Consider the following 24,999-nt stretch of genomic DNA (forward strand, 5'->3'; position numbering starts at 1 on the left):
TTGCACTACCGAAGCAAGACCACAACGATATTCAAAGGCGCGAGTCTGGCTTGACGGGTTCGTCCCCGTTTGACTTATTGATGAGCTATTCGGGATCCTTCTCGGATAGAATGGGAAAGATAACAGGCGTCTCGTAACGGCACACGGTGTGAGAGACAACTGGAATCAGCGACACGTCGTCTGCCTTCAGTCGGTACGAAGGCATCGTACATTCGAGAACTCTGCAAAGGTGAGGCAGGGACGGTAGATGCAGTCGACGGAAGAAATACCGCTGAAGAATTGGCCTTGTTTCGACACAGCGGCGGATTCGAGACGAATGTGACATTCGACGCGAATCCTCCTCCAGCTCTAGCGTGCACACCTGGGCGGCTGCCTTCCGGAGGTTGACTTCGCTGCAATTCCCCATCAACATGGCTCTGGTTACCGTAGCAGGGCGTTGAGCTTTGCTTTCGACAGACCTCTGGACCTGCGGGACCTGGACAAAAATGAGGCACCTGAGAACGTGCCATAGGCTGGAGGTGGTTCGACGTCGAAACACCAGAGAGATCACTGGGCCCCTGCGGTAATGGGGTGCTAGATTGCAATTCCATTTGCACGTTTGGCTGGGAACACTGGTAACCTGCGGCATCGAAGGATGGGGGGAGAGCCGGTGGGACTCTCTGTTGCTGGAAGAACATCGCCTGATTGTGAGGTGGCTGCGGGGGAAGCGAGAGAAGGTGATAGCTGCAGGTTGATCTCTTGTCCGATGACGCAACGCAACCTTGTGCAACGCCTTGCTGTTGAAACTGCCGGGTCGGCAAGGGTACTGGAGACCCTTGCTGTGAAGGCGTCTCTGCTCCCATCGCGTGGTCCATCGGAATGTACTGGCCACGAGCGTAAGATTGGACAGAGGGTTCTTGCTCAGAGCTAAATGGGAGGTGTTGAGTCTGGTTGTTGACGCGACCATGTTGTGGTGGGAAGAAAGGTATGAATGACTGATCTCCACATCCCCCTCGTGTTCCCTGGGACGGGACCGAACTGTGAACGTGGATGTGCTGCCTTGTTTGAGCGGTCGCAGTACTTCGCGAAGGATCCACCGAGCCATGGAAATAAGCCGATTCTCCTGCATTTCCGATCGCCGACGATCCACCAGTTTGTCGAAAAGACGGTTGGCCTTCGACAGCTGGGGAAGGTGGCAGAGAGAGCCGACGGCTGCTTGGTGATCCGTCAATAAGAGAACCTGCAGATGAGTGAGTAGGGTAGAAAACACGAGACTGTGAAACGTGAAGAGGCGTCTTGCAATCCCCTGGGAGATCTTGAAACGCAGGTGCATTGGTGCCGACGGCACGAGATGGCCCTTGGTGGTGTTGTGGAGGGCAGGATAGTAGCGATCGTTGGGATGCGCTGTGGATGAGAATTCCACCGGTGTCAGAGGAGACGGCCACGCCATTGCCGTAGTTCACGTGGCAGTCAGGTCCAGGGAACTGGCGATGTTGTGATTGCCCCCTTTGAGCATACCAATACTTTTCCAGGCCAGGAGTTGAAGAGGAAGAAGCCATTCTTGTCTGTCGGTCTCTTGGGGGAATAACATAGCCTGCTGTAGCAGGTGACACTGCAGATGGATTGTGGCTAGCTTGCCCGGCAGCCGTACCCAAGACAGATGGAGCGAAAGCCTTGAAATTATGGGACTGTTGAGACGTAGGAGGAAAAGCCTTGTTGTTTGTTTGTCCTTCCATGATACCACTAATTCCAGGCCGCCACTGGCCGGTGGATTGCTGGTCCACAGAGGTGTTGTACTGAATTTGAGGCTCGACTGGGCGCTGACGTGTTGATCGAAGCGCACACGCTTGTGAGCTTGCGACCTCGTGATCGACATGTTGCCATCTGTGTTGTTCCGGGGAAGAAAACATCTGGCAATCGACAGGTGGGACCGCACAATCATTTAGGACGGACGCGCGGGTGGCGCTCCTGATACGAAATGAAGCGGACGTAGGTGACGGATCAAATGACTCCATGATTAGGTGCTCACTGCAGGTGCTTGCAGCCACAGGCTGAGAAAAAAGATGAGACACCATGGAGGGAGACTGAAACAGAAGTGATCGACGTTGATCCTGATCATACCTTGGCCTTCCGTTGTAGCCGACAAATTCTTGAGCGTCGCTCTTTCTCTCGTATTTGTGCCAGTCTGGTTTTTCCAGTGTCACGTGGTATTCATTATGCCGCTCGCATGAATCTCCGCCAGGAACACGACATTCCAGTGAGCCTGTCTTCCCGTAATACAGAGCGCTGTATCTGTTTGGAAGCAATGACGAAGTGACACTTCGGGCAGGAACGTCGTTCGTCTTCTGGCCGCCGTGCGCAACACCGGAACAGGGAAGAGATGTAGGCTGCTCGCAGTCACTCTCACTAGACTCAATATCTTCGTTGATGTCTCCTCCCGAGCATGCTTCCGAAGATTCGTCGCCTGCTTCTGTCTGATATTCGGCAGTTTCATCTATGCCTGTATACCCTCCTCGCAAATCAGTTTCGCCGCACAACGTCGAAGGGGCATTCAGGTGGATTCCTGATATCTTCGCATTCCGACGGCCGGATGTGGCACGAGGATCCTCAGTGGTGTTAGCGTCTATGCTTTGTAGTTTCCGGTCACTGTCACCAGTGAAGCCTTGTTCTTTTCTCTGCCCTTTACTGGTCGCTTTCGGATGCTGGTCGTCGCGTCCGCACTCACGAAAGTGTTCCACATTTTGGCTCTTGTGTGCGTTGTGTTTTCTTTCAAGCCAGTACCTCAGAACTTGGAGTGCCATCTGGACTTGCTGATGCTCGGAGTCACATTCTGATTCATGTCCGCCTTCTTCGCGTGTACCTGTCCTCTCGTGGGTGAAGTTATTCGCTTCTCCCTTGCTCGCTGAGTTGACGCTGGAGCACATCTGGGGCGCAACCCTAGCCACGGACAGCGCTGAACAGAGATGGGAGTTCATCTTTTCGCCCTCGCCTTTCAATTGAGCCTGTACCTCTCTGCGGTCTTGTACCCTTTGATGAATGCGTTTAATGACATCTACTGCATGGGACACAGGGTGATTTTTCGATCTTTTCAGAATTGCACGATCTTCTGCGTCAGGGAGTGAGGCACCGGTGCGGTGATCTGTCAGAAAAACGCCACGAGGGCATCCCCTGCCGATTGCCTCTGATGTCTGTGTCTCGGGATCTCGTTGACAATCGCACAGATTCACCAGCTGGTCGACACCCGGTGACGGCGCCTTCTCCGTTATGTCAGACAACTGTCTGGATGATGAGCCAGAGAGAGCTGCCGGTTTTCCGAGGGTGCGTCGACTGTCACCCCAGGCACCTTGGAAGTTCGAACTCGATAGTCTCCCTTCCGCTTTGCTCCTGTATTCTTTCTCGACTGTACCGTCTTCCTTAGGGATTCGCTCTGTCCCTGCGTTTATTTCACTATGTGCATCGGAATAGACCGGGTGGCGAAGACCCACAACATGGTGCGGATGGTGAGATACACTGGCAAAAGGGACATCCCTGGGGGTAGGATCGCTGAGAGATGTGCCGTCGCCTTGGTCAGGACAACTAATAGAGCGCTGCAACCCTCGCCGTAAAAATCGAACTGCCGTTCGAAGATTCCGCGCCTTGACTGAGTCGTCACTGCCGTGCGAGAAGACAGACGACTCGACATCACTATAATTCGGAAAGTGGTTCGATTGCTGGGGCAGCGGAGCGCTCTCAAGAACAGCCAGTGCAGAAAACTCCACCTTTTGGGTAGAAAGGTGCAGATGCGGCATGTGCTGTCCGCCGTGCATTTCAGTAGATCCGAGGACCGCAGGTCGGAAAGGATGCTGAACAGCGGAGGCCGAAACTTGGTTCACGGACACAATACAGAAGTTGGAGGACTTTCTGCATTCAGCGTGACTGCCGCGCCGGTCAAACCCCTGGTCCTCAGCAGGTTTGAGCATCTCCTCCCCTCGAGTTTCACAACCGCAGCTGCTCGTTCTACCTGTCGGAGGGCCGAGTGTTTTCAGTCTCGGCTTCCAGCGTCTCGCCTGTTCACCTGCGTCGTAAGACCTCCCACGGTAACGCTGCTGCGATGGATGCCGCTGACGCCTTGCGAGGACGGTAGAAAATGACACTTCTCGTTGAATGCTCTTTTGACGCGCCGGAGGCTTTGTAGGTTCGTTGAGTTTGGCCGTTATCTTGACCGTTTTCGCTCGGACGGACAGACGCAGGGTTGCCAATGTCTCTCTAACGAAAAGGGCGGACGGTGTGATAGTGCAGATGAAAACCGTCCAGCACGAACCTCCCAAAGATTCCTGCAGAAGGCGCGTCAGATTAGACGACCGGTATGAAACCGCACTCTTGCCCTGAGACAGAGGCCGAAACAGGAGAGAAACCAAACCAGCAAGGAACTGTGGAGACAGGACCCATCTACACCGTCCCACCAGAATGTTGGCTCCTTCCGCCGTGTCCTTCCATGTGAAGCGAATCAGGACAGCAGACCAGATGCTAGTCAACGCAACAAACCTCAGAGAAGGGCGCCTAGAGACTAAACGATCGTTACCCGTACCTGTGCGAGCTGTTGAATGCAAAGTGTCAGAGTTGAGAGACTTCTGTTGATCGCTCCAATTTCCGCTACGTGCATCTTCTCTGTTGCTCGTGACCGCACACAGCGCTCGTTGCCTGCATGATGAGATAGCACATTGTGGCGACGAATTGAAAGGGTGTGAGCATTTGAGAGAACTCTCCCCCGTGGGAATGACGCCCTAGACGCCTATGCAAGGAGATCAACACCGACCACAGGATCAAGGTCACGAATCCCAGGCAAGCTAGTCGTTCAAATACCGCCCTTCTGAGCACTTCTTCCACGATGCTTAGGAGGCGCCTGTCTTGCCACCTGTGCACGAGTCACGACCAAGTGTGTGACGCATTAGCTATGTAACTACTTTGGTTCGGTGCACCATCCGTGGAAGCCAGGCAAACTACAATTTGCAAAGTGCGCACAGCACCACAGGCCCTGGCGAAATCGGCCCGTGACGCAGTGCCCTTTGCTTCTGCTTCACCCAGGCTCACCCGCGAGGTCGACGAGGTTCAGTCTGGACACTTTCATCGTTTTCGTTTCACCGTTCACAGTCTGGCGAAGTTCCACTTGGAAAATCGCATGAGACCGGCCTGACATATCATTCTGTTTTGTGGCTCGAAACGCGCGATTGAATGTCCCTTCCATCAAGAGATGTATCAGCTCATCTGTTGACTTCACTTCGAAGAGTTGAAGACCCTGAATTGGCAAAACACGACACAGTGCAAGCAACAGTTGCATAACGTATTTGGAGCACACAGTGACTGGAGATTTACGTCCGCATCAATAAGACAAACCCGCGAGCATCGGTGGAGAAAAGAATAACCTAAGAGAGGCCATTCAGCGACTCCCGTTCTGTAGACCTCTCCAGAGTACGGTTATCTGAATAGTATTGACCATGGACAGCTGCTTCCACGAATAGAGACGAGAGAGGGGATAACACTTACCTGCACAACGACGGAGTTTGGATTGTGACTATCACTGACGATAGAGAGAGATGAGGTTTGCGAGTTTGGTGGCTGAGGAGCAGAAACGTGAAGAAGCACACACAGACAAAATACCACGTATTTTCGACGAAGGGTCAAAAACTCTCTCAGAGAGGAAAGAAGGCGTCTTCACAGAATACCTCGGACTGGAGGTGTTAAGAGTAGATTCATTTTGCTCCGAGAAAAATCGCTGCTGACAACAGCAATAGAGGGAGCCCGTGACTAGCCGGTACCCGCTGTGTTGGTCCTACAGCTGTCGTCAACTCTGTATCGTAACCAAGGCATATAACCACAGCACTCCGAGAGCAAAGCCTGTGTGGCGAAAATGGGAATAATCTGGAGACACCGCAGAAGGTTGAGTGCCCCACACGTAGGCTGACGTACCGCGAGGAGGTCCACCAGCTTCTCGTTGTATATTTGAACGTAAGATGCGAAGACTTTGACGTTTTCATTATCCATTCCGAATCGCTTATGAATTCTGAAAGGAAAAAACCGGTAGGACTCCCTCCTCACGTATCAGATTGTGGAAAGGGGCGTTCTGAAATTACCCAAGAACAGAGAACTCTGCTACAGATTCTACCAGGTTCGAGAGGACTGAACACATAAAAGTGTACCTTTGCTTAGATCGATGTAAGAAAATTACCAACGGTTGTTGCTCTAAATCGTGACTGAGGCGATACGCGCGTCCAGATATCAAATCTTTGGTTAGTTGTACAAGCGCGCTCGAATGGGGAGACAGTGATGGAAAATTATCGAGGCGGTCAAGATAGAGGAGAACTCCGAAGGTACCATCGTCCACGTGAAACAGGTACGACAAAAAAGATTACAAAGCCTGGCGACTGCGGCAAACCGAGAGGAACTAAACACCTAAACAAAAGAGAGAGCGGGCGTATCATGAACCTGAGCGCTTGCTTGCGGACTCACTGATCAAAAAGGAGTTCACACGCTCGCGGAATAATGCCTCGTCCCTCTGACTTAAGTAGGCTTGAGGATTGCCTGGACGCAAAAACAGACAGCGATGGATGACAACTGGACATTTGGAGTGAAACTTTGGAAAGCGCACATGGCCAAACATTCAGCAACTGTTGACACACGCGGATTTGAAACTCCATCTCCTCGTTCGCTTACTTGGTGTGATGCTGGATCAACCGATTGATAGTCTGTACTCTGAGAGCCTTTGCTTGCTTGTAGACTACGTAGTCGCGCGACTGCTCTCCCGAGAGGAGCTCGCACCCTTTGCAGCCCTCGATCATGTCCGGCCCTAGCATCGTATAGGTTTTGCCTGTTCCCGTCTGGCCGTGGGCGAAAATAGTGCAGTTATAACCGTCGATGACTTTCTCCACGCACGTTGCCACACTGTTCCAGATGTCCTCCTGGGTTGCCTGTGGTCCGAAAACCCGGTCCACGTCGAAAGTCCATCCTTGGCTCTCATGCACTTTGTCAGAGACTTTGATGCGCGTTGCTGATTCCACTACAAGAATATCCTCGGAGTGCAGTTCCTCATTCTGCAAGGGGCGAATGCGGACGAAGGTCCGGAGACGGTCGCTGTAAGGCTCTGTCGAGGTTGGCGGGAACAGAGCGGGGTGCTGAGAAGACGAGGACGGAGGGCTTGAAGCGGAAAAAGAGGCGGAGTGCGATGATGCGAGAGCCGATTGTACTGGATAAGTCGGCGAGGCAGTGGCCAGCGACTGGGTAGAAACAGAGCGCTCTACTCCACCCGACTTAACCTCAGCGTGAAGTGGCGACGATGAGTGTGGGATCTCAGCGCCACTGGAGGGCACGAGGCCAGACATCTGAGCGGAAGATATCTTAGGCAGCAGTGTCGTTGTTGCAGGTAACCTCGAGGCATCTGTAAATACACATTTAGCTGAGGACGCTGGCGGTAGAGAACTCCTGGGCCTGGCCAGTGAAGAAGAAGCAGAAGCCGCCTCCTCCGCAATCCACTCAGCAGCCGTCATGGCGAAGCAAGGACTCTCGCGGTCTTTCAGGAACGGTTCAGGAAGCAGAGTAGAGGTATCCTGAGCGATAGTTCTTTTACAAGGAGAGGTTACTGAAGATCGAGACCCGAAGGGACGATAGCAATTCTTTGGTGACTCGAGGTCTTCAATCCGTAGGATCGGACAGTCATCGTCCGATGCGAAGTCAAACACGCTTTCATCATCAGTCTCTGATTGATGTGTCAAACCTCTGAGCTTGTCCGCATGTGTGACGGAATCATCTGCATACGACCGACCAAGAGTGAACAAATATGACCCCGAACCTCTTTCCGCTGCTTCCCCAAGTCTAACTGTGGAGCGGCTAGGATACAAACGTCCTTGTGGATACTCCATTGTTACAAACAGACATCAGAATCGACAACTGCAGAAGGTTCGCAATGATGTGCACGAAACGCTGCCGACAGCTACAAAACATACTGCCGGGCGACCAACTCTTTTAGCAATCGTGTTAAGCCTCTTAAACCTTAGGACGAAAGAATGGATCGGAAGTGAAGTCAGCTGACTTTGACGACGAAGTGGTGAGTAAAGAATCTGTAGAAGCAAGCAAGCGGAAAAAAGACGCTACAAGAGCTGCTGAAGTTTTCTGGAAGAACCAGCCAAACATGAACGTCGGGCTAGGTGGAGTCGATAGTGGGACAGATAAAAATGGAAATTACAAGTCATACAGCTTTGTGGGGATGTGGCAGATCCGAAAGCTAAACAAAATCTCGCCAGCAATAAACTGATTTAGAGCGCGCCCTCGGACGTAGTCGGCGTTGCCGCGGGCCACAATAGCAACACTACCTCCCGGTTTAGACAGCACGTAGCACTGCCTTTGTAACCCGCAGCTGGCCAAAACCAGGTCACACACGTTCATTCTCCGCGAAGCATTGTGCATGGTACATGAGAACAAAAAACCGATTTCAAAATAGACTCAAGGAGCGGACTGGTGTCTTCCGGGGGCCGGGCACATCGGAACGCTTGAACAAATCTTAGCGTATCTCGATCCCATGAGTCCAGAGTGTTGTTCTGAAAGCCAATTTGCGAAGAAGGGCGACAATGGGCACCAGAAACATCGGAGACAGGTCGTTCACAGCAACCACAGTGTACCTCTTGAAAAATATTTCGACCCCTGGTACGTGGCAGGCGAGCAGGAGCACCGGTCAACGAGCATTGAGTGCTACGCTGCGCAGGCTCAGGTACACTCCCTGGGTTTCAACGGCATTATGCCCGCTCTCTTTCGGCGCCTGTGTTCAGGCGTCTGCCGGGTGGCAAGCAAGATAATTGAAAAAGGCAGATGATTCAGCCAAGGAAGAAGCATGAACACGCAGAGCTGGTAGGCGAGCAAGACACAGCGCGTTTTCGCTGCTTGCTGTCTTGCTGCCGCATTGGAACTTGGGACGCATATGATAAATGCAGAGCTCAAGGTCCCCTCAAATGCTTATAAAACAAAATGGAAAGAAACCGTATCACATGGGAAACCGTACCAGAGGCCCCTCAGGTAAATGTGGCACAGCAGACCTTGGTCTCCGACCACGGGTTACACATGCGAATAAAAGAAAAACCAATTACTCTGTCCCTGGTGTTCAGTTTCTGATACCGTCGACCGCAAGGCACGCAATACAGCAACTGTTTGCAACGGGAACGGTAGAGAGATATGGTGAAACAAAATTCCTTAAACTGAAAACGGTGTAACTTCCCTCAAGGCACAGCGTGGTACTCGATGGCAGCGCCATATCGCTGTTTCTTGTCACAAGGCACTCCGTGGCGGGCCCGCGCGCTTACACGACATATCACTCCGCATACTGGCAGCAACCCGCATTTCTGTGTTTTCGTGCTATGCCGAGAAAACACAGAGATTGAAACTGGATGAGGATGTCTCAGAAACATAAACCTTTCCGACGAGAAAAAGAGGCAGATGAAAGCTTCGCCGAAGAAATTGCCACAGGTGCGCCCTCAGTGACCATTCTTCGCACGAGTTTGGCTAGTTAGGGCCGTCCGCCCCCACGGGGCGTTGCTAGCGGAAAGTGGCAGCAATCGGTCTGCAGACATGCTTTTCAGATGTCCTATCGAAGTAAAAGGTTCTTACTTGGAACCATACCCAGTCTAAAGAAAATGATGTTCTCCACAACTGCATGTGTGAGCTTCATCCCAAGGGTAATCACTGGGCAACCGGAGATACGTCGCCATCCTGTCTGCAGACAACACGCATCGGAGCCTTTACTACCAAACATCGATACCCCTCTGTATTAGGTGGCGCTGTGCCAGCTGAGTGACACTTCAGTCCTGGTGAAGATCGTACTGTTTTTTGAGAAGACATTCACGATTCCCAAAAAATCGCGTGAATGTTGATAAGTCAATGCACTCAAATGGCGCCACCCTGCTTTTCTTACCCGTTGACGGACACTGCTGCCCGAAACGCGGGAGCTTCAAGACGTCAGAGTACGTAATGATGGCTTGTTCGAATTCCAACGCCTATTCTGGAGCTTCGTCTGGACTATTTTTAATACAGGCTGACGTGAAGAAGCGACAATGTTTGTTTCATTAGTAATAAGAAACCAACATCTGTAACGTCGTCACTTCGTTTTGCCCTAAAAATGCGTGTCTAGGTGGGTCTGTTTTGAAAAAGCAGAAGAGAGTGTCCTCCAACGTGATCACTGCTGCTGTTGACCCTGGTCACTCGTATTATGATACCAAGAGTGTGTCTGAGTGATCCTAGTAGCTTGACCTGAAAAGAACCAGGTCACGGTTCATGGCAATCACTGTTGACAAATACTGGGTTATTTGTTGCGGCATCTGCGGACCACTGAGGAGAGTTGTAGAGCCTCCTGTCATCTTTCCACACACGTTACACGAATAATTCCAGAAGGTGTGTTAGGGTATACGATGGTGACAGGCAGTTATACTGAATGAGCTGCATCATGCATTAGTAAGGTGACGCTGTGTCACCTTCCGACATGTTGGTTTCAAAATGCAGCCAGTCAGCGTCTTTCAAAGATTGTCAGTCCGCCGTCTACTGGTGGGGAGAAGCGAAACTTGCTTCGTGTGGGAATTTCGGTCCCGGATTGAACCAAGTGGTGGGTGAGGTCGTCAGTGAAACTCAGTTTCCGTAGCTTTTCTCCAGACGGAATGCCCTCGCCACTGGATAACAAATGCGGTCGACTTCAATCTGCTGGAGAAAGACAAGAGGTAGTTGCCTCCATAGCAGCGGCCTTATAAGTTGCAGCGCTGGTTCAGATGAACAGTAGGCAGCACATCCGCGAGAGATCGCATCCGATGGTAAAAACTCCTGGCACGTGTGAACTCCATCAAACTGTCTTCACTCGCGAAAGTCCAGGCATCCTGGAAACATCAACCTGCGAGCCTAATTCGAAGAAGGCACTCGTCGTGTGGTTATGCTATTATTTTCTGTTGGACGTATCAAGTGTTCGGATTCACAGCACTTGCGCTCCCGGGCAGCTTAGAATTCGCCCGTGTCACCGTTGGCTGTTCCTTGGCGCCAGTTTCCTAATCTGCCGATTGGCCTCCCGTCGGCTTCATCGGTTCCTCTCTAGTTTTGTAGGCACCGATTTTCCATGCATTCCACCGCTAGTCCCATTTGTGTATCCAGACGAATGTCGTGCCGAGCCACTTATGCGTTGTGTTATTTGCTATAAGCCGACACTAATAAGGAAGGCCCCCGGTAACTCTGCGGTGGATTTACTCGTTTGACCCTGCGACACACGTTGCAAAAGCTGGCCTGTCCACCGTTGAAGGCGAAGTCCGGCGCCTTCTTGTCTTCCATTTTCGGACAAGTAACGCTCTGTAGTACCTGTACTAAGACGTGGGGGCAGCCTAGCGTGGAAACAAACAAAAATTGTGATTGCATGGATAAAGAAAGAAGACAAAGAGGTGGAACGTACAATACTAAACGGTTGCAAACCCTAAACAACACAGTCACAAGTGAACCATATTTCTGGGGAATGGAAGCATGTTGCGAGCTCGCCATTTTCCTAGCCCCCACAACAGTTCTTAACTGCCTGCTAGTATGAGTGAGTGAACACGGTCTTCATAAATTCGGGATATATCAACCGGTCTTCTCCGTTCCTGAAAGACGGCACTGTTAACACAGGGGGATCATGCTGATGAACGGGCTATTGCGTGGCCACCGACCACAGATAATCGCAGACAACCCCTACCCTTCTTCCTGGCAACGATCGGAGACAAGCAGCAGCGCGACGGCGGCCTTGAATCTCAAACGGTTGCGTGATACACAGTAATTTGCTCTGATGGAAGCATTGTCCACTCCGGTGAATATCGGGAATACATTTCTCTCTCTCATTCACAGACATGCATCTCATGACCTGCAGAAAGCAATTTCCCCCACTGGTCGGGGAGGCTCCGGCTGAATACAGAGCAAGTTATCAACCGGCAAGCACGCAAATATTCGTAAGGCAGGAAGTATATCTGAGGTGAGTTTCTTCGCGCAGCGGATGTGGAAGAACACGCGGGCTTTGTGGACCTGGAGACGACCACGACGCCACGACAACAAAATTCCTCCTCCGAAGACTTAATGCTGTCACTGACGGAGAGATGCTACCAGCATACATTCAGAATTAAGTTTTTGCGTTGGTGCAGCCATCACAACGCTGTGAGAGCATTCGACCGAAAGCTACAAATTATAACAGCTCGGGATCTCCGACAACACCCCCCACGCCGAAGACTCGGCAAGAATTCACTGTCGGGGTGCTGTTTGCGTTTGTCGGACCAAAACGCAGCATATGCGATGTGCAAGTGGAGGGTGTGTCTTGTTAATGCCAACCATACGGAGCGCGCCGTATCTGTGAGATACCGGCGCATGCTGCCTTGGCACACTTCGATGGCGATTGTCCTGAAGGGCTCATGAATCGGCGCCTTTGCTTGAGATCAATAGAGTCAAGAAATCGGAGAGAGAAGTGCAGGCAGGAATGAGGAAGTTGTCCTTCCCTCCGTTAATCTGTCCAGCCGGGTAGCCGGGTCCGTGCGGATGGAGCCAAAAAACCCATCTGCATGCACCTGGAGAATCGTTGCATGCTACCGAGCCGAGGGCGGCTAGGGGGGCATTTGGCAACGACAGAATGCGGCTCAACAAGCGAACACGAAATCGCTTACCTTAGTGGAGGAAATCCAAAAGACGCAATTTTGAAGCGTAGCGTTTTCTCGAAGGGTTTTGAAGTGGGTACAACGCCGAGCTACTCCGTTCTGGCGACCTCGAAACCTCAGCCACGTTTCTTGTCTCGAAATGATATCTGCCATTCGCATTACAGGCGGCCATTGTGAAGGTGCTGACAGGCATTTTGTTGCCTATTTGAGTGGCTTACTTTTTCCTGCTTGTCAAAATACAAGGGGTGTGTAAGTGGCGTGTGTGCAGGAAGCATCTCCTGCCTTCACTTTACCGTATGTAGTTTTCTGCCGACCTCTCACGCGACGGCCCGTCATTCGGTTCGCCCGGCACTTTTTCCAGGCGGTTGCCAAAACGGCGCAGAACCCAGATGTCGAGTGTCCCTCAGCTTCATTTTTTCTGTATACTATCCTTGACACACAAGCTTCTCTGTACGAGCCTGGACTGCGCTCGTGCCCCCGGTCTTTGCCGGCTCTGGAGGGAAGGTTCAATACACTCTGCCTTTTTCTATCTTCATGAGTTCGATCCTCTGTACTATTGCTCTTGCGCCAGGTCGCACACCATTACTGTCTCAATCTTTTTTTCTGCCTGGTTCCATCCGATGTCCTTTACAAATGCAGGGTGTCCTTTGCCAGAGTCACCTGTACCCGTGGTTGTGTTCTAGCACTCAGGCAGTGGTTGCCATGCTCAGGCGCGGGACCATTTTCGCGCGCAGTTGAGGAAAGATGAAATGCTTTGCTGCCCCAGAAGCAGACGATTTCTTCCAGTATGACCTTTTTCTCGGCTTCAAGAGAACCAGTCAATGCGGAGGGGGGGGAGATCCAGGGGGACGATGGCCTTTTCAGGAGCCTTTTGCGGGGATTATCCTCAATGCGGAGAACCGGATCTGGGAGCCGGAGCGACAGAACAACAGATGGAAGCCTCCCTGAGTTTTCTTTCTCTCGACTTCGAGAATTCGACGAAGCTCTTCCTCTCTTTGGAGCAAACGATGGAACCTCAGTTCGGCTCTCCCTCGACCGCAGCGTCCTGCTTGTTCTCGAACCCGCAGAGCCCCTGCTATCCTCTTGGCCCCACCCGGGGAGAAGAGACACTTTTCTTGAAGGAGATGGCGCGGGCATCCCGTCTCCTTCATCTCGGCCGAGTCGCGCGGCCGACCATTACACGAGACTCTCCACGATTCGGTCTCTTGCCAGGGATGGAGAGGTCGACTCCGAGCTGGCGGGGGGACCGCAGGAAAGAGAAAGTGTCATAGTGGATCCGGAAAGTGGCAGAGAAACAGTCATGACGTCTGCGTTGGCTCAAGCGGCGCTTGCACACGCAGCCCCGTTTCAGTCCATTGCTTGTTACTTGTGTAGCGTGAAGGGTCCGAGGGGCGCGTTGCTCGAGTCTGGCTTCTCGGACGTTGCCAGCGATCCTACCGGCTCGGCGTCGTCCTCTCTCGACGAGCTTGCCGCGCGTTGTGGCGGGACGGTTTGGGCGGGACCGCGTTACGTTTCTGAACCCCCATATGGGACTTCGAAACGGTCGGTGCGGCTTTCGGGTGCGACGTGGGACCTCCTCTGGGTGCAGATCCCGGACCCGCGAGAAGTGCTTCTGCGACAACGCCAGGAGGAGGCTGCATCAGCCGCTTCACCGGGGAATGACGAAGACATCCCACAGAATCGTCCGCAGAGAGGCGCAAAGGCCCACCAAACCGAGAGATGCATGCGTCAACTGCGCTTGCGAGGTGCGCCGCCGTTCAGCGATTTGCGCGGCACCACGCCGTGGGCAAGCGCGGCCGGGCACATCGGTGGAGATGAAGAACATTTCCTCAAGCTCCCCAGTGTTCCTGTCTTGATCACTCTCTCTGAGGCGTCTCTGGACTTCTTCCTCTTCGATCGGGTCTCGACGGCAGACGCCCCCCTTGTGGACTGCTGCTACGACGGCTGGTGTGCGTGGTCTCCAGACACAGATCGAGGAGATAGGGCCGCGCCAGCAGGTGCCCACACGGGACAATTTCTCCACCCTGGAGCCGAGCTCACGACGGCTGCATGCGCATGCCACCAGACGTCGGTCCAGGGAACGGAGACAAAGGTGAGTCGCCGGGAGAAGGGACAGCCCGGAGATCGGCGCGGGGCTCGAAGAGCGACCAGGCCGTCTCCCTGGCTGATTGAGTGGGACTGGTGGTGGTGGCAGAGGCCCCACTTCTCTCAAGAACGCTGTGCGTCGTCCCAGGAGAGCACGAGGTATAGGCCCTTCGCTTCCCTTTCCACCATTTCGAAGGTTGAAGAGCTGAAGCATCCAGCTGCGGCGAGCGGCACCCGCGGACCCTTTGCTGAAACAGAGGCGGATATGAGTCTCCCGGCTTCGGTGTGCGGAGATATATCGCAAGCGGCTCCACGTTTAGATCTCCCTGGAACGGATCGTGGCGCGTCGCGCCTAGACGAGCTGAGAGATGTGTTCAGCGACCAAGAAGCCGCTTTCCACCTTCACGAAGAAGTCATCTGCGGAGCAGGAAATGCGGCCAGCGCGACGGAGCTTGGCAGCGACCATATGGATGCCCGAGGGATACTCTCATCTCCTTGTAGCTGGTTCGGACCCGATGCAGGGAATTCTATCCGTCGATTCCGGTTGCCTCTCCGGGCACTCCTTCCGCTTGTCACCGTGAAAAAGAGGAAAGGCGGGAAGGCAGAGGCAGAGGCTCTCGGCAGAGCTGGGCGAACGTCGAAGGCGGGGAAGAAAGATGACACGAGCGGTGAGCAGCTGACTCGGCCAGTGGAGAAAGTAATGGTGCGACGCGAAGAGAATGAGCTTCAGTCGGAGCCGCGTGGCGATAGGATGCCGGCCTCTCACCCTTGGCCTTGGGGTGGTACGGAAAAGGACGCTTTGGAACACGGCTGCTTTCGTCTTCAGTTCTGCTCTGCATCGAAGGCCGACGAGCTTGTGATTGTCTGGAACTATGCCGTTGCTCTTTGGTGCACGGTGTCCCACTGTGGCCTACTTGTGAAAAGACGTTTTTGGCTTCAGCGAACGATGTCTTTCACCGTGTACGAAAAAGAAATTACGGAGTCCAATGCGGGGAACGCTCTCCACTCGACGCGGCTTGTGAGGTCAACGACCCGAGCTCTCGCTCCCGTTCAGCTCCTCTCTCTTGCCTCGCGTAACGAATTGCTCTTCGCCCTCACAGCGCCCCCAAGACAACACCTTCTCGTCTGGTCTCTGCACGGAGTAGCGCTCTACGCTATCACCTTGCATTGTTATTCTCCGCTCTCGGCGACGCCTGTGCTGAGTGTCTCTCCAAAAGCGTCGCGTTGCGTTCGCCTATGCAGGGGGTCTGCAATCTCTGCAGCTTCCAGCGGCTGCCTGCTCTCGGGAGATAACGCAGTCCGCTGCCTCGAGAACCCTGATAGTGAGGCACCTGGCGGAGGTGTCTCTGTGGCAACAGGTCCTCGCGGGCGAGGGATGCTTTCTCAGCGTGGTACCGCTTCGGGCCTGGCAGTGGAGACAGGCAGCCGTGACAGCCCGACCGATAGGACGCTGAGTAGGAAGGCGAGAGGAGAGGATATCTCGGAAAGCCAACCGTCCGAAGGTTCTCGGGAGCCTGCACCGAATCGAGCGACTCGGCAGAATTGCAGACAATCCTGTTCACGGCTCACAGCATTGGATGGCGGCGCCAGAGGCGAGCTTTTGGCTGGGCGGCAGCGCCGCACGGTGCGCTCGCCCTTCTTTCTGTCTCTCCAAGTCACTGTGGACTGTACGTACGCCGTCTTGACCGACAGCGACCACGCCATCTGGTGCATCGACCTCGACGCGTACTTTGCCTCTTCTCCACTAGAGACAGCCGCCCACCTCCTTGCGTCGTCAACCTCGATGCTTCTCCGTCGATCTCCTCTGTCGAGTGCCGTTCCATCTCTACGGGACCGGGGAGGGGGGGGAGCCTCTCCCGAAACTGGCTCTGCCTCCTTGTGTGCGACGGCTTTGGGTGCGCTTCTTCCGCCTTCGACGGCCGCGAAAATCTTAGTTCCATCTGCAGCTTCGACCACGCCCAGTCCCGACTCGTCTCGGGTTTGCCCGGGGGCGCGGCGGTCCTGTGCCCCGCCTCAGGAGGCCTCGAGCCGCTCCTGGACGGCGGTCCTGGAGGAGCGCCGGCGGGTGGCGGAAGGCCTAACTTGGGCAGCGCAGCTTCACCAGGCATCGGCAGCTCTCTCAGCCTTTCCGTCTGCCTTTAATCTTCTTCCCCTTGTCGTTTCTGTCAAACGGCTGCTGGTCCCGACGCCGCCGGTATCTCAACACGACGGCGGGTTCCGTCCGGAGCCAGACAGCAAAGTCTTCGCTGGTGTTACGCCCTACGAAGATAGTGACTGGAGAAGACAGGAGGGAAATGTGCTGAACCGAAGCAGAGACCAAAGAGCCTGGTTTCAGGTGCAGCGTTCAGCGGAGGAACAGAAACTCGGCACATTCGAACAAGATGGAAGCGCTGGTGGTGTGGAGATCGGATGCGTGCAGAGATTGTCCTCTTCACCGTCTTCAATTTCTGCTCATGTGCAAGGACGAGGAACGTTGCTCTGTGCAGATCATCACCACGCCACAGGGCGGTCATCTCCGAAATCTGTTTCTAATGCCTCTCAGTTGCCCTTCACTGCGACCGACGCCGGCTGCCGTCTTCTTCCACACGACACGCGTCGGCGCTCGTCCTCGTGGACAGTTCACCAGCCCGCAGAGGCGGCTCAGCGAGTCGAACTCCCAACAACACCCTCGGAGGCGTTTGACGACCTCGTGGCCGAATGCAGCCGAGTAAACCTGTCTGTCTTCTTCACTCGGACTCTCGGGGCCGCTCCAGTTGTCCCTCAGGCTCTCTGGAGGCTCCTGGACCCCTGGCGAGGGTGCGAGCAGCCCAAGAATCGGGATGAAGGTAAAACGCGCTCAGAGTCCATGACCTCTGCAGACGTCTTACATCCCTTCTCTGAAATCCATGGATATCTTGCGGACCCAGACTCTCCGCTTAGTTCCGGAAAGGAGCGTGACTTGTGTGCCCACGTGCCGGTGTCGGGAAAACGTTCTACGCACGAGGAATCACTTGAAGGTCAGTTGTTTCGAGAGCTTCCGGAGAGACTGGCTACCGGGGCGCCTGAGGGCGCAGGAGGCATTTGTGACGAAAGTCCACGTAGGTCGTCCACCTACGCGCGAGGGACTGCGCCACTCGAGGAATCAGAGCGACACCGCTATCCGCATGTGCACAGGCCACCAGAGGGCACCTGCGGTGGCACGCATCCCATCGAGAGCGGAGGTGACGCGGCGACAGACTTCTGCCTTTTCACGACATCCTCTCGTTCGTACTGGTACCTGTCATCTGGCCCCGACGACTCCCCCGCCATCGTGCTTTTCGCGACTCCCGCGGAACTTCAGGTGGAGATGTTGCTCGTGCGGAATGAGGCGCGTCGTCTAGATCGACAGCGGCTCATGGCTTCCCGTGTGGCTTCCCCAGTTCCAGATGGCGGACTTGGGGGGACGATGTCTCGCTTTCAACATTCCCAAGGCGACGCCGAGGCGGGCTCCGGGGCTCTCGCCCTCCGGCCGGGCCAAACGGCTTCGCCAGTCCCCTCTGTCCACCTGGCCGACTTGCTGGCTCTGTCTCTGCTTCGTTGCTCGAGAGCCGTTTGTGCCCCTCGCGGGCATCAACGACACCGGCTAAGGCGCCGGCGCGAGTCTCTGTGTCAGCCACCTGACGTGCAGCACGGCGGTTCTTCGCACATGTCGTCACCTGTGACTTCCTCGAATGGCCAGAGAAGCTGCAGCTCATCCCCTGCGTTGGCCCTTCCGTTTGTGTCTGCCACGGCACCGTCGTTCTCCTTGCAGAGAGACCTCTCAGAGAGTGCTTCTCTGATTCGAATTCCACAGGCGTGTCTTCCTGCCCCTGGGGGTAGTGGCCAGGGTCTGGGCCAGGAGCCGGAGAATTCGGTGCGCCCTCGGCGCCGGTGGTTCGACAGGCCGAAGCCGGAAGAACTTTTGGAGTTGTCTCTGAGTTTCGGCTCCTCGAGGGCATCTGCTACTTCCCTTCAGCGATCGAGTAGACACCAGCGCATGCTGCTCTCCCATTTGCAAAGTGGAGGCAACGCCGTTTTGCTGCTCGGCGCTCCGACCCCGCCGGGTTCGTGCACGACCGCGCCAGGGCCTTTGTACGGCGTAGGGCGTGGGGCGCCTTCGTTCGACGACATCGGTCTTGTTGGGTCTGGCTCTGGTCGCGGATGCCCTGAAGGAGGTTTCGAACGCTATTTGCACCAAGGAGGGGCCTTCGGTGGGCGACTCCGTGGAGATCTAGACGAGGGACGAGACACCAGCCTCGCGGCGGATGGAACGGCCGACGACGACGACAGCATTTTGGACCAGCTGCTTCTGAGCTCGCCTGCGCAGTTTTTTTGCTCGAACCAAAGTGCGGGAGGGGCGCCACGCGGTGGCGGTTTGCCAGGCTGGGGAAGCGACGCCTCAGTCATGTTGCTGGAACTTGATGCTCTCATGGATCGGAGCAGCGGGGGTCTCATGAAGATGCGGATGCGTCAAGACCCACATGGGCTACAAGACATGCATGTAAGTTTTGTTCCTGACGCCAGTCCGTTGCGCCACGTGTGTTTGACAGGTGTGGTCGAGAATCTCGATACCATGTCCCATTGGAGAGACGCGACAGCACGACTCTTCGTGACTCACGCGCTACGCTGCTTTCCCCGCTCGTGTGAATCCACGTATACCTCTGTGCATATTTGCGTCCGCATATGCCAGCATGTACTTGCGTGGAGCTTTACGTATCTCACCAGCGCTAACCGCGTGCTGGCCCACCAGCGTATGTCTTCACAGACACGGGCGTATGCTTGCTTATGTGTAGAAGCTATAGCGACACATCATGTAGCCGCCCACGCATTACAGTTATGTATTTGTATTTATTCACGTGATTGAGTATTTGTACCTATATGTATATACGTGGCTGCGTACACATATGCGTGTGGGTGGCTTGAAGGTGCGCGACACATACACAAACGTTGGTCGGCATTTAGCGACTGCGCGTCATGGCAGATGGACACAACAGTGAACGAACCTCACTGCTTGCTGAAGCCAGTCTGTGTATGCCTTCTGCATCAGGATCTGTACGCTTCGGGGCGGGTTTCCGTGCCAGAAGGAGGGGGACTTTGGACAGACCCTGGAGGATTTTCTGGACGCTTTTCCTCTCACGGCGTCCTTCTCGGTGGCGGTGAAAGTGCGGCCGTAGAAGACCTTCTCTCGCTGCTGTCAGCAGCACTGCCCCCGGGAGCCCAGGAGCAGCTTCTGCCTCTGCTGCTCCCCACAGCTGCTGATTTCGAGCACGGTGCGGACATTGCCTATCGCCAGGCTTCCTCGTGGCACACGACGAACGGCGCCTTCGAAACGGCGCCTTCTGGAGACGACGAAGAGGCTCTTAGAGCCGGCACCGGTTCGGTCCAGGCCGCCGGCGGGTGCTGTGCATGCGCTGGCCCGGTCATGCTGCCTTCCTGGCTCACCGGCGCTCGGATGCCGGTCTCGTGCAGCTGTTGCGCCCAGTGCGACACCGCGTGGGCCTGCGGGTCAGGTTTTAAGGCAGGAGACAGTGTTGCGGATGCGACCGAGACGGAAGGGGGAAACGTTTCACCGATTGTCAGGCCGGGTGTTTCTCTCCAGCGCCCCAGCTTCTCCAGCGTGACGTCTCGCGATTCCGGCTGCTCTCCATGTTCCAGTGATTCCGACTTGAGCGTTGCTTCCGTAGCTGCCGGCTCAGGCCCCTCGGGGCTGGATGTGGGATGGAGCTTCGCCGCGGGTCAAGGCGGAGCACCGCCGGCGCCCCGGGGGCATTTGAAGCGTCCTTGCCACGGCTGCCGGACCCTCGTTCCACCTTCGTTGCTCGAAGAAGGTTTCCCCGGCGGCGTCGCCTTGCTGACGGCTCAGGAAGCCAGGCGACAGGGCGCCCGACGCTTTCGCGCTCCGCCGACGGGTCTGCGTTTGCGGTTGCGGCGCTGCTCCTCTCGGTCGGACTCGCCCGACAGCAGTTGCCCTGCGTCCGCAGGTCGGCCTCGCGGACCTGCCGGGTACCCACGTGCTGTGGCAGCGTTGCAAAGCGGCGCTATCGGTCCTCAGTGTGTCCCAGGGCACCCTCGGCGGCACACCGCCCCCGGGCCTGAGAGACTGCTCGACCCGAGCGGTGACTGTGGCACCCAGGGCGAATCGGACGAGCTTTCGGTCGGCTTCAGTGACGCCTCTGGGGACAGCCAGAAGATCGATGCAAACGGCGTGGAGAGCTGGAGCGAGTGTGCGGGAGTGGCAGCTACGGAATCCGAAGAATTCACAAGAGAATTCAACGGCTGCCCCCGCACCAGAAGAGGCTGTGCAGGTGTCCGTCGCGAAGGCCAGCCAGAGGTGACTGTGGAGGCTCGCAGGAGGCGAAGTCCCAGGACGGATGCGAGTGGAAGGAGAAGCGGATGGCACGGAAGCGCCAGTGAAGCCCACGGCCACGAGTGCCACGTCAGCCGCATGCAGGTTCACTTGTGTCTCCACTATATCGCCGTGGAAGTCAACTATTCGTGTGCGTGTCGTGGGAACCCGTCTCAGAAAGGAGGCAAGCCCGGTCGGGGCGGGGACAGCGGTTGGAGGCTGGGAATGCCGCCTTGCCGGCACGACGAAAGTCCTGTGTTCCTATCCTCGCTTTGCTGTCCATCGCTGTCGCCTCCCTCGCCATCGTCTCCGTCGCCCTCGGCCCATCTCCTCTGGCTCCTGCGCTGGCCCCACACCTCAGAGACAGAAGATGACTTGTCGGCGACGTTTGCTTCCTTCGCCGGTGGCAGCGACGCTGGCGGGAGGAAGGGAGGGTGTACGATCTCGCCTCTGTGGATGGACAGTGCAAGTGGGTCTCCTGCGTTTTCCTCCTCCTCGACGTTTGGTCGCAGGGTGAACGCAGACCCAAAGACCCACACCAGTCAAAGTCTGCGATGGCACCTGTTCGCGAGTCACGCTTTGTCTCCGTGGAAAGGCCTGAGTGTGAACGACCAGGCGTTCTACATCATTTCGCCGTCGTCCCTCTTCGCCCTGTCGCCGTCCCTGCGCCCGTTGTCGGTTCTTCTGAATGTGGCCATCTTCGAAGGCGTGACCGCGGCGGCTGCGTTCTGTGTTGTCAACGGCGTCGAGCTGAAGTGTCTCTGTCACTTGCTGCTCTTTGTGGGGCTGAAATATCGAAAGCTGGATATGGTCAAGTCGGCCCTCGGCCTGCTTCCCGAGGCGCAGCAGATGGCCGGCATTCGTATGCTCATTCTTTACATTCTCCGCGGCTACAGCAGTGAGCGGTTAGTCGTCCCTGTCCACCTTCCGCCTTCGCCTCAGGCGTCGCGCTCCGCTTGCCGGTCGGGGCCGCCAGAAGCTGAGAGAAGGAAAAAGAAAGGAAGAAGAGAGGAATCCACAACGCCCGCGTCGGGCCTCAATACCCCGAGGAACATGCCGCAGAGATCCGCTGACGCAACAAGATCGGAAACGTGTGAACAAGTCGAAGTCCTGGATCTCCCCGGCGACGCTGCACCGGAAGTGGACTACTACACTGCTGCCGCACCGGGGATCTACTCCACAGTTCTTTACCTCTTACACCTCTTTCACTTCCCCATACAAGAGAGGCATGCGCCTCCTGCTTTCTCGCCACCCCCAGCATCTCTTCTTCCTCGGCCTCTTGGCACCCAAGGGAGAGCGCAAAGCCCCGGTCAGGCGACACTCGACCCCCGAGGGGACGGCCAGCATTTCGATCACCAAGGGGAAGGACCTGATCTAGAAAACAAGCTTGCTGTCTCGCGTACTCCGTTACCTTTACCTTTCTGTGCATCCCCTTTTCGCCCCTACAACGGGGACGCGTCGCGGGCCCCTGCGCGCTCTGGCGTCTTCCAACACTGTAGGGAGACCCTGCGTCTCCTGGATGGCTGGTCCCTTGACGATGTGGAGGGCGACCGAGGGTTGTGGCGCCATGGTCAGGCCCACGCGAGATCTATGAGAAATGCTTTTCCGCCTCCAGCGATCTGCATTCTCCCTCCGCACCCGCTGGTGTATCCGAGGGAAGGCAACGGCGGCGGTCGGCTCAGGTCTCTTCTTTGTGCGTCTCGACGCTCGTCCTTCTCCTTTGATCCCAGCCACGCGGACGCCGTCGAGCGCGCGAGAGCTGCTGCGGCGCGCGCGACGACTGCTTGCGTCACGTCCTGGAGTCGCGGTATGGCTGTCCCGTTCCAGGGGTCTCTTGCCTCTCAGCTCGCGAGTGGATCACCTGGTTCTGCTGGGGCGGGGCTTTCTTTGGGATCCCAGCCAGCCGTGCCCAGCGCTATGCTGCTCTTTGGAACCTGCAGTCGATGCGACCCTCGTCTCCTTTCTTCCTTGGAACCGGAAGCACGGGCTGATTCGAGACCGGATCTAAACCCAGCGGGGGCTTCTTGGACCGGTCGAGTCGTCTCGGGAGGAGGCAGCCAACCTGTGGGGTCTGCTTCGTTTGCCTCGGCTTTGCAAGGGTCCTCAGCGTCAGGGTCAGCAGGAGGCGAGGCGAAGTGCCAGGAAAGTCTGCTCGCAGAAGCCGCGGTTGCTGCGGCAGCTGCAGCGGCGGCGTCTTCGCTTCTCGCCGTAGACAAGGCGTTTTGCTCTCGTCTTCTCGCGATCCTTCTGCAGTTCGCAAATGCCCTGATAGGCCGGCGGGTTCTCCGTAAAATTCAAATCTGTGACGAATGGTGGAAGGGCGTCCACTCGGGCAACCGCCCAGAGTCTCGCAGTTCTGCACCTCCGTCGCCTGCCTGGTCTTCCCGGTCGTCACACACCTCTTCTTCCCGCTCGTGTGCGCCTATCTCTTGTACTGTCGGAGGGCCTGAAAAGCGTTCCGACACCGCGACGGTTCGAGGTGCCCAGCGCAGGGCTCAGCAGCAGGTGACGGACGAACTTCTCGAGCTCACTGTGTATCTCCAGTTCATTCGCGCCCTGCAACAGGCGCTCATGCTCTCTCTCCCAAGCGCGAAGGTCTACCACCTCTCCGCTGCGAGTCTCCACCATGTCCGCACTGAGCAGCAGAAGGCTCTCCAGCTGCCTCTCTCGGCCTCTCAGGGGTCTCATGCTGCCGCCCCGGTGACTCGCTCGAGATCTGGCGCCCTGGCCCCTTCGGCGGCTTCCGGCCTTTCTCCAGGCGACGCAGAGGCGGATCAAAGGTCGGAAAAAGGAAGGCAAGAAGACCAGGCAGCGAGACGATCTAACGAGAAGAGTCCACGGCGGGATGAGCGTGCCTGGGACCACAACGAGCGCCGGGAAACACGGTCAGTCGGACGGAGGGTTGCTGATCTTCCGTATCCTTCGGAATGGGTGCACGAAGAAGCGAGGCCAGCTTCGTCACAAGGAGAGAGGGAAGAGTGTGACAATGGCAGTGGCGAGGACGGAAGCACACGCGGGGTTTCAGAGAAACTCAATGCTCTCCCTGCCCCGTCTAGGGAGAGCTGTGCGCCACCTTCCGCGTCTGTCGAGGCGAATCAAGGGCACCCACAGGAGCATCCCGAAAGCTCCTCTCCTCCTGTGATTTCCAGCCGCTCGATGCGACAAAAGCAGACTGACGCTGCAGCCGCAGCTGCCTCCGTCACCTGCAGCACGCAGGAGAATCTCTGGCCCGACGACGCAGACACAGAATCCGTCATCCGCGATGCCCTTCTCACCGGGCGTGTCAGCTCTGCTCTCGTCTGGCTGGAGCGAAGACGCACAACAATCAAACAGCAAACACCGCCGGCAGTGCATGCCGCGAGCGAAGAGAGAGCCCGTTCGGCGAGTACAGCTCAAGTTACAAACCTCCCGCGAGGTCGTAAGTCGTCTGCAGGTCGAGACGCTTCGACATCGAGGGCCCTCTGGGGGGAGGCCGGAGATGCGGAAGAAGCGGAGGAGACAGCAATGGCGACTGTCCAGCGCGTGGGCCGCAGGATGGTGTTCCAGCTCTTCTGCAATCAACAGGTGGAATTCTTCTTCGTCGGCATGCAGATGCTCAGGCAGCTTGGAGTAAGGGCCTCACGACGCACATGCATGCACGTTCCGGGGAGTCAGGGCGCACTCTTCCACTGTCGCGTCGTGACGCATGTCGAATCCAGTTGAAAGTTCAAGCGTCCTTCAGCGTACCCTTTTATACATGTTGTTATCTTCGTCAAATAAGTTTCATCATGGTCAATACTTCCGTGACCTGTTCGCCGACATAACAATTGTGACAAACCACCGGTGTGCCGCGTTGTTTTGAGGTCACGTCCTTCGCGCGATGTCTTGTCCGTTAAAGGCGTCGCGCTTTCTTGCTCACGAGGCGGTCCGTTGCACAGGATCCCGCTTTTCTCT

At 55.9% G+C, this 24,999-nt stretch overlaps 2 protein-coding genes across 2 annotated transcripts in view; one reads left to right on the forward strand and one right to left on the reverse strand.

Moving 5' to 3' along the window:
- Positions 1-74: 74 nt before the first annotated feature.
- Positions 75-7,871, reverse strand: TGME49_224880 (kinesin motor domain-containing protein; the record flags this gene model as incomplete). Its single annotated transcript, XM_002366121.1, has 7 exons — positions 75-4,343; positions 4,547-4,659; positions 5,050-5,254; positions 5,503-5,574; positions 5,926-6,019; positions 6,466-6,537; positions 6,670-7,871. The coding sequence occupies 7 exons, from the start codon at positions 7,869-7,871 to the stop codon at positions 75-77; spliced, it is 6,027 nt and encodes a 2,008-aa protein (XP_002366162.1).
- Positions 7,872-13,527: 5,656 nt separating this feature from the next.
- The window catches only part of TGME49_224870 (hypothetical protein), a gene marked incomplete at its 5' end in the record, with an annotated part of 36,476 nt that continues 25,004 nt past the window's right edge, over positions 13,528-24,999 (forward strand). The window contains 2 exons of the mRNA XM_002366120.2: positions 13,528-19,221; positions 19,768-24,675. Of these exons, the coding sequence (XP_002366161.2) occupies positions 13,528-19,221; positions 19,768-24,675 (10,602 nt within the window). The remainder of the gene's footprint in view (positions 19,222-19,767; positions 24,676-24,999) is intronic.

Source organism: Toxoplasma gondii, chromosome X (assembly GCF_000006565.2).
Source record: "Toxoplasma gondii ME49 chromosome X, whole genome shotgun sequence".
Classification (NCBI taxonomy): domain Eukaryota; phylum Apicomplexa; class Conoidasida; order Eucoccidiorida; family Sarcocystidae; genus Toxoplasma; species Toxoplasma gondii.